Source organism: Elaeis guineensis, chromosome 4 (assembly GCF_000442705.2).
Source record: "Elaeis guineensis isolate ETL-2024a chromosome 4, EG11, whole genome shotgun sequence".
Classification (NCBI taxonomy): domain Eukaryota; kingdom Viridiplantae; phylum Streptophyta; class Magnoliopsida; order Arecales; family Arecaceae; genus Elaeis; species Elaeis guineensis.
Window position 1 is genome coordinate 5,875,541 of NC_025996.2, and position 15,983 is coordinate 5,891,523.

At 39.3% G+C, this 15,983-nt stretch overlaps 3 protein-coding genes across 3 annotated transcripts in view; 2 read left to right on the top strand and 1 right to left on the bottom strand.

Moving 5' to 3' along the window:
* Positions 1 to 1,476, top strand: part of LOC105044170 (DEAD-box ATP-dependent RNA helicase 13) — a 68,472-nt gene extending 66,996 nt beyond the window's left edge. The window contains exons 14-15 of the mRNA XM_019850270.2: positions 958 to 1,039; positions 1,126 to 1,476. Coding sequence (XP_019705829.2) covers positions 958 to 1,039; positions 1,126 to 1,181 — 138 coding nt within the window. The 3' untranslated portion in view covers positions 1,182 to 1,476. The remainder of the gene's footprint in view (positions 1 to 957; positions 1,040 to 1,125) is intronic.
* Positions 1,477 to 2,304: 828 nt separating this feature from the next.
* LOC105044169 (pentatricopeptide repeat-containing protein At1g33350) lies at positions 2,305 to 4,045 on the top strand. The gene has a single exon (XM_073255389.1). It carries the CDS (start codon positions 2,351 to 2,353, stop codon positions 3,917 to 3,919), a length of 1,569 nt encoding a protein of 522 aa, XP_073111490.1. The 5' UTR covers positions 2,305 to 2,350; the 3' UTR covers positions 3,920 to 4,045.
* An 8,845-nt stretch (positions 4,046 to 12,890) lies between these two features.
* Positions 12,891 to 14,915, bottom strand: LOC105044167 (ammonium transporter 1 member 2). Its single transcript, XM_010921975.4, is given in 2 exon segments — positions 12,891 to 14,460; positions 14,463 to 14,915. Coding segments are annotated over 2 exon segments (1,530 nt in total). The 5' UTR covers positions 14,845 to 14,915; the 3' UTR covers positions 12,891 to 13,312.
* Between the last annotated feature and the right edge of the window lie 1,068 nt (positions 14,916 to 15,983).

The following is a 15,983-nucleotide window of genomic DNA, read 5'->3' on the forward strand; positions in this document are numbered from 1 at the left end:
ATAGAGCTGCCTAGCGTTGGTATCCCAAGTGTCTCAGCTGGTAAAAATATGATTTCTGTTATACATATCGCACTTTTTTTGGAAATTCTGGGAAATTTTCAATAACAATTGATATTCCATGATGACCAGACAATACATTCTCTGGTGGCCAGCTGATAATAACTCCACTGGTTTGTTATAGGCTCATGGTCATTGCTCCATGTCAGGACACTCTAAGACAAACAGGAGCTGATGATCTACATTAAGCAAAACAGATTTACTTGTCCCTCTCTCTTCAGTCTTCAAGATAGTTTTTATTTTATTTTATTTTAAAACTACAATACTGGGTCTACTACTTTTATTGTCTATATTTTGTTGGAATAGAATGACGTTAAAGCTCTCTCTCTCTCTCTCTCTCTCGATATTTTATTTTAATTTTTCTATTTAAATTTCAATCTATGATGTTCTTATCTTTTAATCTCAGCAATTAACTAGAAATTCTGTTATATAAACTTTGTTCTCAGGGATGACATCCCAGTCATCTTTCTTGGAATTAAGTCATTTTAATTAACTATTGGTACATGGAAATAAAGTAGGAATAACTTAAAAATTGAATGGAGATATGTTATTGGCTGTCTTTAATTAATATCAGCATGTTTCTTTAAGCAAGCATTGTTCCATTGGTCTCTCATCACTGAATTTTAACTTACCACTCAATCTATGAAATGAAAAAATCAGGGAATTGGTGTGGAAATCCTTGTTATTTAGCATCTATAATGATTGCAATGTTTTGCCACATTCATTCATGGTGAATCTTGCACATGGACTGCTTGCCATGCTTTTTATTTTGATCAGTGTTGTAATTGTCAATGGTTCACTAGTAAATATAAAAGCTTTTAACTGGCCAACTTTCTCTTTACCGAGAGCCGTTTGATTTTCATTCTTTGGTGTTCTCATCCTTTCTTGCATTTCTGTCAGGTTTGTGTTAGCGTAGACAGGAAGAGAGAGACGCGGAGACTGGCTGAGACTTGGAAGCGAAAGAAACGAGAGGAAAAAAAGCGTATGGTCTCTCTCACTCTCTCTGGATGCGCTACATTGATGTGGCTCTTGTTGCCATTAATTAAGATTGTTGCTATTGTCTGCCAGGTACACGAGAGCAACAAAGAAAAGAGAGGAAAAAGGCAAAAGAAGGAATGAAGTAGAGGATTTGTTAATGACTGCGTGTTTTGGAGGTCCTATCACTTTTTGATGCTTGCCAGGAAATCACCGAAAGTTGCCTGCATATTCTTCATTTTTTTTTTTTTTTGACTTTCTGTAAGATTGCCTTTTAAGTGAGATATCTAGAAAAAAATGGGCAGAATTAGTATCGGAGATTGAGCTTCTGTTGAGGAAGTGAATGAATGAGCGGAATTAAAATGAATCTCGTAAAATATTTGTTGTAAAATTTAAAACGATCAGTTATATTACCCAGTGAAATTCAACATGTATTTTATTCTTTAGGTAACCGAAAAAAAAAAATATTGATCTATTTTTGATTTTGCATTAGCCAAATGATCCTCTTGAAAGCATTCTCATCTGATTGGACAGAACAAAAATAATCGATAATTCTTGAGTATGTTGATTCATATACACAAGATGCTCACAAGGAAACGTCCTCGTTCAGCGTTGTTTTTGTTATTATTTTGTGCTGCCTCTTGTGCTTTAATCGACAGGAATTTCTGTAATATATAGTAAACTTACGTTCTTTTACTTATTTAGATTCTTAAATAATTTTTAATTATTTGAATTTGTTCCAGATTTTAGTGAAATTTTCTCATTTTGTAAATTGTGATTATTTGCCCCTTCTGGAATATCTTCACTACGGGCGTATTGGTAAGTCTATTATGCGTATATATGAACGCTCGCGTCCAGCGATGCGGAGTTTGGTTGTCTGGAAGATTGCTTGATTGTAGTAGTTGCTTGCTTTCTCACATTACCATAACAAAATTAAAAAGGAGGTGGAGATTCCAAAGAGCATGGAGAGTTCGACTTCAGTTAGAATCAGGTCTAAAGATGAAATGGGTATAGGATCGGTGGAGTTTAATATTTCTAATCTAAAGTAATTAGATGCAATCATACAATCCCTTTAGACAATTAGACAATGTTTGGTTCTAGGAATTGTTGATTCCATTTCTCGTGTTTGAATAAATCCAAAAAATTTCTATAATAATAATATGTTTCTATTTACATAAATATATCATATAATTATCTTTTGTATTATAGTATTTTTAAATAGGTAGATTTTTTTGCGTTTCTTCGGGGTAAGAATAGGTAGGTCATTTCATTATAAACGTTCGGATAATCTAAACGGCCACCCCCGTAACTAATATTGATGCCGTCCAACCCCGGCACTCAACCTGCCTTCAACAAACGCATCCTTTCCCTCCTGGACAAATGCGCCAATCTCAGCCATCTCAAGCAACTCCAAGCCTTCGTCATCGCCAGCGGCCATGGCCAGACTCAATTCTACTGCTTCAAGCTCGTCCGCTTCTGCGCCCTCGTCCTCGCCGACCTCCACTACGCCCGTCTCATCTTCGACAACCTCCGCGTCCCCAATGTCTACCTTTACACCGCTCTGCTCACCGCCTACTCCTCCCACTCCGACTCCGCCTCCGCCCTCCACCTCTTCAACCTCATGCTCCGCCGCCGCCGCTCTCGCCCCAACGAATTTATCTACCCTCATGTCTTGAAAGCTTGCTCGGATTCCTCTAGTCTTGGTTTGGTTAGATCGGTGCATTCACGTATTCTGAAAACCGGCTTTGATGGTTACGCCGTGGTACAGACCTCTGTCCTAGATGCGTACTCTAGATTCTCAGATCTTGGCACTGCAAGACTGCTGTTTGATGAATTGCCTGAAAGAAATGTGGTTTCTTGGACCGCTTTGATTTCCGGGTACGCGCGGGTCGGGAAGATCGGCAATGCCATTGCGTTATTCGAGGAGATGCCCGAGAGAGATGTGCCATCGTGGAATGCGGTGATAGCCGGATGCACCCAGAACGGGTCCTTCTCTGAGGCGTTCTCGCTGTTCGGGAGAATGGTTTTGGAGGGGGCCCGGCCGAATCAGACAACTGTGTCGTGCGTGCTCTCAGCTTGTGGTCACCTTGGCATGCTTCGGCTTGGGAAATGGGTGCATGGGTATATCTTCAAGAGCCATATTGGTCATAGTCCCTTTGTCTCAAATGCACTGATTGATATGTATGGGAAATGTGGGAGCTTGAAGGAAGCGAGGTGGATCTTCAGTATGTTGACTGACAAAAGCTTAACAGCATGGAATTCTATGATCAATTGTCTGGCACTTCACGGGCATAGTGAGAGTGCAATTGCGACATTTAAGGAGATGGAGCTTGAGGTCATCAAGCCCGATGAGGTCACATTTGTGGGGCTTTTGAATGCTTGTACTCATGGAGGATTGGTCGATGAAGGAATCACTTATTTCAACTCCATGAGCCAGGACTACCAGATCGAACACCAGATTGAGCATTATGGGTGTATCATTGACCTTCTTTGTAGGGCTGGAAGATTTGAAGATGCAATGGAGATTTTGAGGGGTATGAGAATCGAGCCTGATGAAGTTGTGTGGGGGTCCTTGCTTAATGGCTGTAGGATTTATGGGAATACAGAGTTAGCAGAATTGGCAGTTAGGAAGCTGCTGGAGATAGACCCAAATAATGTTGACTATGGTGTTATGTTGGCAAACTTATACAGTGAACGTGGTAAATGGGGAGAGGTGGGGAACGTCAGGAAGATGTTGAAGGAGTGGGGAGGGAAGAAGTTGCCTGGATGCAGTTGGATTGAGGTGGATAGCAAAGTTCACCGGTTTTATTCTGGTGATAAGTTCCATCCCGAAGCCGAGGAGATTTATAAGGTCCTAGAAGTGCTGCTTGGATTGATAGAAGCATGAGATGTGAAAATATTGGGTCAATATGTTTATGGTCCAGTGCATAAGATCAGGACCTTGTAGAACCAGATTTAACTGCTTGGTATCATCTCAAGTTAAATTTATTGACCTCTATCTTTAGTTGCCTTACAGGTATCTTCTCGATGGGTTGTTCACCAACTTCTGTTAATTGAGTGCTGAACACTCCCTCACATCATCAGATATGAGAACAATCCAGCAATGAGATTAGTTTGCTTTTTAACATACAATTTTTTTTCCTGGACTAGCTAAGGCTGTCAACATCTTGAAAGTCATAGGTATAAAATATGCCAAACAAATAATTAAATGTGCAATATTGTTCACCTATTTATCAGCTCCATTTTACCTCATACTCAATCCTTTGATCTGTCATCTAGTGGGCAAATCAGAATCAGTTTATACCTCATATTCAATCCTTTGATCTGTCATCTAGTGGGCAAATCAGAATCAGTTTATTCCCTCATACTCAATCCTTTGATCTGTCATCTAGTGGGCAAATCAGAATCAGTTTATACCTCATACTCAATCCTTTGATCTGTCATCTAGTGGGCAAATCAGAATCAGTTTATACCTCATACTCAATCCTTTGATCTGTCATCTAGTGGGCAAATCAGAATCAGTTTATTCCCTAGGTAAGCTTGGTTAGAAGGTTTCCTGATACAGCTAAAATAGTATAGCTACCAGTAAACCAATGACATGAGAGTGATAAAACTACTGTTCTATAGCTGTCTTCTGTAGCTGCCTCATACTTGTTAATGGCATCAGAGTCAATATATATGTACATGCACGCATAAGGACATGCATAAAATCATACTTGCATATAGAATGTATCTACATACTATTTTTTGTGTTGTCTGCAAGGACAAGATTGGATTGCCAATTTTCATGCTTTAGTTTTAAAGAAGAAACAAGTGCTTCCAAGCAGGCACTTCATTACGTTGCTAGGTTCTATTTCCTGCAGAAGGAAATTTCAGGAACTGCATTGCAGACTGGTGCTTTCTGCATGAATATAGCACTGTGAATGCTTCAGAAGTTTTGATATTATTTATAAAGAATTTGAATGAATGAGCATAATGGAGTCTTATTTTCTCATCTAGAGGAACGTAATGGCTAATTCATTTGCAGCCTGTTCTGATGCTTGGAACCCTTTGAAAATCCTGTTACATCTAATTTAAATATTTGGTTACTATCATTAATGACCTGCCACACATGATGTAAGTTCATATATGAAAATCATAAATATTTTTTTTCAAATGTGTCAGAATAAAATACTATACTACCTTCATGCTTGTTAACATCTGAGATTGACTTGGAGAAGGTGAGCGATAAATTAGATTACTGAGCTCATACTAATCTGTAGTGTCTTGCTGTCAAATTCCAATATGCCAAATTGTAGCAATTTGATGTTTTAATCCTGTAGCTTTGCAGTGGATGAATTAGATGAATTTTGTTTAAATGTAACTTTATCTATTTCCCATACTAAGAAAAGGTCTTGTTGTCATAATGCTTAATTTGCAATTTTTATGTGCTTATGCAATTTTTTCGGAACCCAGCTTCTCTATATTCATATAAGGGCAAAGAAATTCAATATCAAGTTGACCCTTGAGTGTATGTTGATGCAGCATCTTTTACTTTCATGAGAAAAATGTGGATTTGTTGTTAAAACAAGTGATTTTAGAACCTTTGCTAGGTTTAGGTTTTATTTGGTCATGAAGTATGTGCAGAGTCTAAACAATAAATGAACCAGCTACGGTTGTTTTTCCTGAAAGGACATGAACCAATTTGTTCTGAGATGTCAACTGAACTAGAGCAATGGAGTGGTTTCATTCCGTTGCATGTCTTGTACTATGAATCAAACGACTTCTCTGAAAGTAATCATCTACATGGGAGCTGCAGGATTAGTCTACATCACATATTGTGGTTTTCATAAGATCAAAGTCTTTGGCCAGGAGAGATATCTACTTGTTCTTTCCAGCTTGCCACATGGCATACTTTGAAAGCACTCGTGTCATAACTTCAGTAGTAGCTCTCAAACACCATATCTGGTTGGCAAATTACAAAGTGTACCATATTCTTTCACTGTTGTGCACTTTATTTTTAATGCTTTCCTTCTGATCCGTTCTTCACAATAATAGTTGCAGAAGCAGTTGAAATAAGTGCTGGAATAACTAACGTCAGAAATCCTGTATGTATGCTAGAGCTATAACAAAGTAGACCTAAATATGCAATGTTAACTTATGTTTTCTTGTAGGGCACCAGAGTCTGATAAGCACATCTGGATCTGAGATTGGGAAAGGTGACAAAGGCCTTTTGAGTTTCTGTGGAAAATTAAAAGACTAAAATTTGCACACCAGGTGATTTATTTATCTGCTAATATGTTTTTTGAGAACTTATCTGCTAATATTAAGTGCCTTCTTGAAGTGTTATGGGCCTTCTACCTTCTTTTGCTTGCAATCTTCACATTATAGTCCTGTGGTGTACAAACAAGACAGAGGAACTGATGTGAACACCTCTAGATCTGTTAATCATCGAAATCATCCTCTAGAAATCATCAGCTTTTAGATTTTTCTGCTTTACTATTGAATATCTTTGTTAAGTATGTCAAGCAAGGTATATGCAATGAATCCTGAGACCTTTAATCCGATGAATTTTTGTCTGTGTGCAAATCCAAAAGTATTATGAGTAACCACTGTGCTTGGCAACAAACCAGACAAGCGCCAGGGTAAATCTAATCGCAAGTAACCGTGGCGAACACCTGCAGGTACAATCTTAAAAGTATCTATTGTTCATTCAATAAGTCATTGATTGTTTTGCAGTTTTATATATGATTATTTAGGATCTTTTGATGACTGCATTTTGAGTTGCTTAACCCTATTTACTCTGCAGCAATTCAAGACAATATTAAGAGTTTTAGTGCTGGGCCCACAAACCAGACAATCCTTGCCATCTTTAACATTTCTGGTTGAAATTTTAGAGATTGATCAGTTCATAGTGTTCAAAAGGCTGATACAGCTGAATATCTGTTGCTGGTTTTGGAAGGGTCATCAGTTCATAGTGTTCAAGATACTACTTGTAAACAACACCATCCTATTAGGGCTCGTTCAGGTCGCAGGAAAAAGAGGGAAAGTGAGGTCAATTAAAAAGTAGAGAGAAATATCTCATGTTTGGTTTGAGTTTTCAGAAGAGAGTGATGGAAAAGTAATTTTCTTATGAAAATGTATTTTGTATATTTTATGCCTGTTTGGGTGCCTAGGATTTACAACATTAGGATAAAATTCATGATATGATATAGTTTTTGAATTATGCATGAAATCCTATTTAAAGAAAAATTTTGTGTAACTAATTTTATCCTTATGTTTGGATAGTATCTTCTTCAACCACGAGAGCCCTCATCATGGGGAGAACTTTGTCACCCATAAGATCACCTATGCCAACCTCCAAACCATGCTTTATTTTTTCTCCATAGGACTAACCACTTCCTCCCGCCAATATTTTTTCTCCATAGAATTTGCAACTTCATACCACTCTATTGTCCTATGATTCAACCAGCCATATAGTGACCAAGAATGGAAATAGGATTTTTATTGTAGGATTCATTGATCCTATAAGATTTGGGACATTACTATCCTTTCCAACTAGACCCTAAAGGGAAAGAATTGTTTATGTGGGACATGAAACAATTCAATTTTCATCTACTGTGGATTGAGATATTTTTTTTTTCAAAAATACTCTTAAGCTTTAATACTCAATGGGATAAGATATCTTTTTCTATTAAAGATATAATAGGTATTTTATATTTTTTTTAGAAAAATAGATGTTCAATTAAACATAAATTATTTTAAAATATATCACTCTCTCATAATTAATCAAATATATAAAATTATTTATTAATAAAAAAATATAAAATTATTTTTTCAGATATCATAAATTTAGATATTAATTTTTTAGTAAAAATATTTCACCGACAAAAAAATTCTACCACTAATGAAACTGGGCTATAAGAGAGAAGAAATATAAACCACGCGGGCCCGTGTTTTGGTGCAGTGGCATGCTTTCTGGAAAGTGGTATCATCATCGTGATAATGGTCTTTGTCGTTTTTTCAATTCGATCCTGCATCATTGTAGGGATCACTGAAAGATGGTTAACTTAGCTTGTCAACGGTCTTGCAGAAAGTACAAAGGAAAGTATCGTCCGCTAATGGACGACGAGTGCGTGTATAAAGATCTCCTGCAGTACAAAACGGGAATTTAAAAGGGGACGCATGGAGCCATTACTGCCTACCGTTGATAATTAACTTTCTCCTTTGTGTGGACGGTTTGACCTTCATCGGCTTTTGGGTGGGTATCGAAGAATAATGAAGTGACCCAGGTCGCGAAGCTGCTGCATGTTCAATACCTCTCTTCATGCTTTTTTTACAAAAAAATTTAATCTTGTTCTCCTTTGCTTGGAGGGAATTTGGGCGTGGTTTAGGTTGGCTGCGAAGTGAAGATGCTGCCACTGGCAAGGGCGTGCATGGATTGCATGGGAGCAAAAATAGCTAAATTTGAAACTAAATTGGTTTAAATTGATTTTGCAAAATCGAAATCAAAATTGAGCCAATCATTTATAAAAAAATATTTGTAAATGATCTGAAAAATTAAATTAAATTTGGTTCGGTTCATCACATTGATACTTAATGGACTGGTTACATAAGCTTGGTTAAGGTTAAACATAAAAAAATTGTTTTATGTAGGTCCAATATTCAATTGATTGGACTAAATTAAATGGGTTGGGCTACGTAAAAACATAAAAAACTTCATTTTATATAGGGTTGATGTTCAATAAATTGGATTAAATGGATTGAACCAAGTCTAAACATAAAAATTCTATTTTATATATATATATATATATATATATATATATATATATATAGAGAGAGAGAGAGAGAGAGAGAGAGAGAGAGAGAGAGAGAGAGAGATGGATTGTGTTTGGTTGGATCAAATTGCTTCGAATATATATTTGTATGTATTTGTATGGGTTAGGTTGCATCGGATTTGATTGTTTAGAATCTATTTTTTAAAAACTTAAATTGAAACCGAGCCAAATTTTTTCATTTCATGAATTTCTCAAACCAAAATCAAACAGAATTAAGAAAAAATCAATATAAACTGAATCAAAGAGATTGCTTTGGGTCGGATTCATAGTTCGACTGATTCTTCGCACACCTCTACCTACTAGGCTACTTTGGATTCAAATCCAGTACATAAGAACCTTTTAATTAGCATTTATTTTGTACTTACTAAATTACTTATATTTTTTAATTATTAGAAATTCATCGATTTATACTATTTATGTATCTATTATAAATATGTGTGTAATTCTAAGAGAAATAATTGCATTCATTTCATTGCTCATCTTAAAATAATAATTTCCTATAAATTCAAACTTCATGCAACTTAAAAAGAAAAATCACTTCATTTGATGAATAATGGCTTAGGTAAAAAAATCATTGTACTTTTATTATCATTAATTTCAATTACAACTAATAATGCTTTAGTAATAGTCAATGCTTTATACCAATTAAACATAATTTCAACTTATATATCTGTACCAAAAAAAAAACTTCTATATATGTTACAACCAATAAAGGCAATTTCAAGGAAGGGATTGGTTTATTTTGGCTCAGCTCGAATATTGGCACAATAAAAAGGGATCCCTACAATATTACTTATATATTGACTAATACAAAATTTGTCATTTCGATAATGAACTTCATAATGATATCATCCTATTATAATGTAAATATGAGGTGTTGCGGCCAATCTTTGATTGTACCTAACTTCGGTGAAGAGCAACCTGTAAAAGAAGTTCACTGATTGGAATTGTGTTCAACGGAGATCCTCCGATGCTTAAGTCAATAGAGAGTAATGAATAGAAAATATTTTAGAATAGAATCTGACAGAATTTAGTCTAGAAGCTTCTTATCAATGCTCTCCCCTTACCTCTCCTTTATAGGTAATCTGGGTGCAACCGTCGAACACGTGGGATTTCGCTTATTGTGGCACGGAAAGGTAGTTAACTTCTATTATCGGGTCATGATCATAAAGTTAGTGGATAGTTTATGTCCACTAATAGTCGTGGTGTAGAGTAATTTCCCAAGATTATGATATCATAACTGTAGATTTTGATATACCGACTATGTGTCGGTGATCTTGGTGTATCAATTGTATGTCGGTGCTTTTGATATATTGACTGACTACCAGTCAGTGACTCTGATATACCGATTGGCCATTGATCATATAGTTGATCGAGTCGTTATGATCTATTTGTAGCCGTCAGAGAAGTCGATTGAAAGTTACCAACGGTCAGTCGGCTTATCGATTGATAGTTCGCTGTTCGTATCTATGATGTCGAGAGAACGTCGGATGATGAGCTTTGTAGATGATATAGTTGAATCGGATTTTCTTTGACTGTCCGGCTTTGATGGTCTACTATCTGTTGCCGATATATTGTGGGGAGACCGACAGTGAATCGGGAGGAGCAGATCTGATTGTCTCAATATGAGGTATGGTATGAGACAATAAGGTGTATCAAATGTTAGTATAGTTTGCTTGTGCCATGCCAATGGAATATAATATCGATTGGTACAATAAATTTTGGAATTGATATCATATAAATTTATATAATTCAATATATCGTACCTATGATATAAAAGTATTATATATGATTTCTTTAGCTTTTCAAAATTTAAAAATAATATTTTAATCATTAGTTAATCATATATTAATATCTCAGCTTGTGTTTGTTATATTAATCCAGGATCTTGTAAACAGGGCCGGTCCTGACATTTTTTAGACCTAGGACTAAATGAAAAAATGAGACCTTCTCTATTAAAAATTAACATACTTTAAATATTAATTATCATTGAAAAATTAATCTACGTGCAATAATTTTTTATAGATATATTCGTTAAGTAGTATATAAAACCCATCATTAATCTATTTAATTATTTTTCTTGTTATAATATTGTAGAAAGCCATTCTTGCACCTTATTGGAACATCAATACAAGGTCTAGATCTGAAATCTGGGGCGGTCGTCCAGTTTGATCTGTCCCAGGGCCGGCCCTGCTTGTAAACCTCCATTCCTTTCATATTTATTAGCTTCCTATCTTGTCAGAGATATCGGCATGGTTGGCACCTGACAGCTGTCAGGAAATTCAGGCGGGAAGCTGGAAGGAAGAAGACTTCCCGTAAGTCGCCTCAGGCCACGACAAAGGTGTCCTTCAGAACAACATCACTTAGATTGACTGTTACCGAATCAGAATTTGAAACCGAGATCGCAAATAGAGTTTTTCTCCAATTTTTTTTTCTTTGTTTACTGCCGCCCTTATAGGTAACGAAATCTTAGCTTTAGTTGGGTTTATATCTGTACGGCTGTGGTCAATCTGGTGCTTTATCACCACCTTGTTTATGGGATTTGGGTGGGGAAGAATAGAAACCACAATTTCTTTCTTGGGTTTTGGGTATGCAAGCAGGTTGGATTTTTAGCAGAATCAGTAGAAGTTCTTCTACTTTCTCTGTGGCATCGATGAATGTATGAAAAAATATCTAATTTTTCAAAAATCAACTTCAATAAGAGTGTGGAGAAAAACAGGTACGTGGAGTAAGTTTTGTCATTCGGGATTTCAAGTCTTCTTTTATGGCCGCATGTGATTCTTCTCTATTTAATACAAGTCCCATTGGATGAATTAAAGGCTGCATGAGAGGATCTGAGTGATCCAAGAACAATCATCCTCATAATCAGAAGTCTAATCTTCCATTGTTGATGGATATTTGGAGGACTAAATACAACATTGCTTCATCTACTGTAAAGCATTTTGCTCACCAGCGTCTGTCAGAATATTGGAAGACCTCATCTGTATTACTAAAGTTTCTTTGGGACATTGTTGACGGATGCGAGTAGTTGTATTTATTTAAGAGCTATGTAGAGCAGTCAAGTCAATAAAAAAATAGAAAAAAATATAAACAACTCAGACCAACATGAATGGAAGTTTAAAATAATGGTAGAAGTGTTTAAATAAGAAAGCTTTTTAGTAGGATTTAAAAAACCATTATATTTTCATCGTGAATTCTGCCAACCTATTTGTTACCCCTTTTAGAGTAAGATCATAATTTTGGAAATTGGGAATAGAGAATCTTATTTATGCTTTACATAGTGGTAAATGGATTCGGATTGTATCTTTTGCAAGAAAAAATAATTGATCTTTTTTTTCCACGAGATATTGCATTATCTAACCGTTCACGTCATAGAAAGAAGGAAATCATTCATTTGGCCTAAAGAGACAACCGAAGCCGGCGTGCTGTTTGGCCGTTCTGTTTGAGAAATCGTATCCGCTTGTGACACAACTGTGGAGGACTTCTCATTGCCCAAGTCGTTGAGAGAGACAACACAACCACAATCTTTGAAAAATCCTGCTCCTGTCGACCTTCCTTTTCTCTTCCAGAATCTATCCCTCAACGCCCGCTCTGCCCCACAAATGAGATTCTGAAAGCAAACGACCACACATTCTCCATCAATCCTCATTTTGGACGAACAGGAACCGTGCCTTCTTGTCACTCAGCTTTATTGTTACCCTCTCTCTCTCTCTCTCTCTCTCTCTCTTCCTTGATTAAAACTTCACCTCCTCTTATCATATTTATCACATGAAAAGTTTGCAAATATAACAATTTCTGCTAACTTTTAGATCCTGAACTATTCAAAGAAATTCTTCCAGGATTTGATTTTTTTTTTTTTTTCTAAAAAGAAAAACTGAATCCAATTATCATTTTGTTGAGCACTGAACTTGTGGCTACGCTTCGATTCTAATAACCAAATTTCAAAAGAAAAAGGAGATACAGGGAATGGTGTTAAATAATAATTCAATCGACATCAAAACACGTAAGAAAAAAAGCCCAGAAAGCATATGAAAGCAACCGGAAAGACAAAGCAAAACACAAGATCCATAAATCACCACCACTTCACATGACAAAAATCCTCAAACGATCACATGATCACTCAATCTTTATCCACTAGTCATCTCCCTCCATACCATTTTCCTACACAAACACATGCTCTATAATTCTCCCACCACATAATTCTAATAATTATAGTCCACCACAAACCGGAAAGGAAAATAAAATGAAAAGCACCATAACCTAATATCCACCAACCCACCCAGCTGCCACCTACCCATTCACCACGTTGACCATACGATCTCCATATATGCCCCCAAATATATATAATACATTTGTTTTTGTGGGCTTACAGTAAACTATCGAATTACATGAAGCAAGAAAACTTAGAAAAAGAAAAGCAAAAAAAAAAAAAAAAAAAAACTGGAAATGGATGAACAACATAGCTAAACCTGATTGGTGGGCTTGGGCTCGACCCTCACGTTCGAAGACTTGAGCACGAACCCGCCGGTGGCATCCTCGCCCCTGCCGGAGCCCTCGTCCTGGTAGACGTAGGCGAAGCCCCCGTGGCGCGTGAGATCCATCCCGGCCATCTCGTCCTCCGCCGAGATCCTGAGCAGCCCCATGCGGTGCAGCGCGTAGAAGAGGGGGCCCATCGTGCAGCTCACCCATCCAGCGATCACCAGTATCTGAACGACTTGCGCCCCAAGGAGCCTCCCTCCTCCTCCCATGAAGAGCCCGTACGGCCTCCCCGGCCGCCCTGAATACACCTCGTTCACGTACTTCTCACGTGCGAACAGGCCCGTGAAGATGATCCCCCATGCCCCGCAGCCGCCGTGGAGCTGCGTCGCCTCCAGGGGGTCGTCGAACTTCACCTTCGCTGCCAACTTGTTCAGGCCGATCAGCACCCACGCCGCCACGAAGCCGCAGATCACCGCCGCCCAGGGGTCCACCACGGAGCACCCGGCGGTGATCGCCGCGAATCCACCGAGGAGGCCGTTGCAGACGTCGATCACGTTCCAGTGCCCCGTCTGGAGGCGCTTCCCGAAGAGGGTGGTCAGCGCCCCCGTGCAGCCCGCGAGGGTGGTCGTGACAGCGGTGCGGCCGACGGCGGACCACTGCCCGTGGATGGACCCGGTCGGGCCGTAGGATTTGTCTATATTGATGAAGGAACCCGGGTTGAAGCCATACCAGCCGAACCAGAGGAGGAAGGTACCGAGGACGACGAGGGAGGCGGAGTGGCCGCGGAGCGCCACGGACCGGCCAGTGTGGTCGAAGCGCCCGATGCGGGGGCCCTCGATGAGGGCACCCCAGAGGCCGGCGACGCCGCCGACGAGGTGGACCACGCCGGATCCGGCGAAGTCGATGACGCCGGAATGGAACAGGACGGACTCGCCGACCGGTCGGGAGGGGGACGCCCAGCCATCGCTGGACCAGAACCAGTGGGAGACGACTGGATAAACGAAGCCCGTGAGGAAGGAAGAGTAGATAAGGTAGGCGACGAACTGAGTGCGCTCGGCGATGGAGCCGGAAGTGATCCCGGCGGCCGCGATGGCAAAGGCCCACTGGAAGAGGAAGTAGGAGTAGTCCAACCCTGCTGGGGGATGCGCTTGAGGCCGAAAAAGTGGCGGCCGATGAAACCGTTAGAGGGGGCCCCGAAGGCGAAGGCGAAACCGAAGAGATAGTAGAAGAGGGCACCGGCGGCGGCGTCGAGGACGTTGGTGAGCATGATGTTCATGGTGTTCTTAGCCCGGACAGATCCTGCGCAGAGCATGGCGAAGCCTAGTTGCATGGCGAAGACGAGATAGGCAGAGAAGAGAAGGTAGGTTGTGTCGATGGCGGAGGCGGCGTCTTGGAGTTGGAGCGCAACCGTATCCAACTGATTGCAGATATACTGCGCTGCCGCGGCAGCAGAGAAGTTGCCGGCGCCGCCGAGGAGCGGGGCCAGGTCCGATGCCGAGCACGCCGGGGTTGACATCTCGCTGGAATCGTGCTGGGGAAGGGAACGAGTCAGAGGGATCGGAAGCGAGAGGAGAGAATATGGGGGAGGGAGAAAGGGTTAGGGGTCCCTTTTATAGGCTTAAAGGGCGGAAAAGCGACAAAAAGAAATCAAGCGTGGTTTTCTCCTCCTAGTATAATGGCAATGGAGGACTGTATAATTCGCAGCGTCGTGTGTTTAGTTAAAATACACCCATTTCCCTCTTTCGTTTTTGATGGGCTGAGCATGTGAAATGCACCAAAGAGTGGTGGTGAATGACTCGTCCTGGGAAAAATTTGTGGGGATTGTCTGCGAGACATTGCAACGGGGGAATCTGGAAAGATTCAGCTCACCGTTGGTGCAACAATAGTTAATATTTATTTATTTATTTATTTTGGTAGAACAACAGTAGTATATTTTTTATTGATAGATGATATGGAGAGGAAATCAGTCCGTTCACCATGAATAATGGACATGTGGCAAGAGAAAATATGAATTCAAATTTGAATTCTTGATAAATCCAAATAAGAAAGGAGGTTATAGAAATTCCTCTGCCTCCAAATATCCGTGCTTTTTCGTCTATATACACAGAACTAAAGAGATCTCAAAAAGATATGCTCTGGAAGGAAGAAACACCCATAGCCCATAAATCTCATAATGAGAGGCTCTCAAATCCACTTTTACCATTCTATTTCTTTTTCGTAGCTTATCGAATCCATGAGATATCGAGATCGAGGTGTGCCAAAGATCAAGCTACCAAGCCTGAAGTCAAAATCGAAATGATGTCCGAGGCCAATCTACCAAGCCCGAGATCGAGTCACCAAATTTGAAACCAAAGTGGAGGCCAAGTTCCCAAAAAGTTAAGCCCCTAAAGGCCAAGCTTCTAAAGACTAGACATAGGTCGATCATTTCTAGATTGGTCAGATGCTGACTAGATCCAGACCAATCATTTTCAGATTGACTAGATGTCGATCAGATCTGTCCATCTTCAAATAGGTCATGCATTGATCAAATCCAACTATCTTTAAATCGGTTAGAAGCCTATCAGATCCGATTACCTCTAGATCGGTTAGACGTCGATCAAATCCGATTATCTTCAAATCGACCCAGATGCCAATAAGAATATGATCCACAGTCCT

Bases quoted from the DNA above. Each gene is read 5' to 3' on its own strand.
- LOC105044169 (XM_073255389.1), top strand. From the start codon at position 2,351: ATGCCGTCCAACCCCGGCACTCAACCTGCCTTCAACAAACGCATCCTT.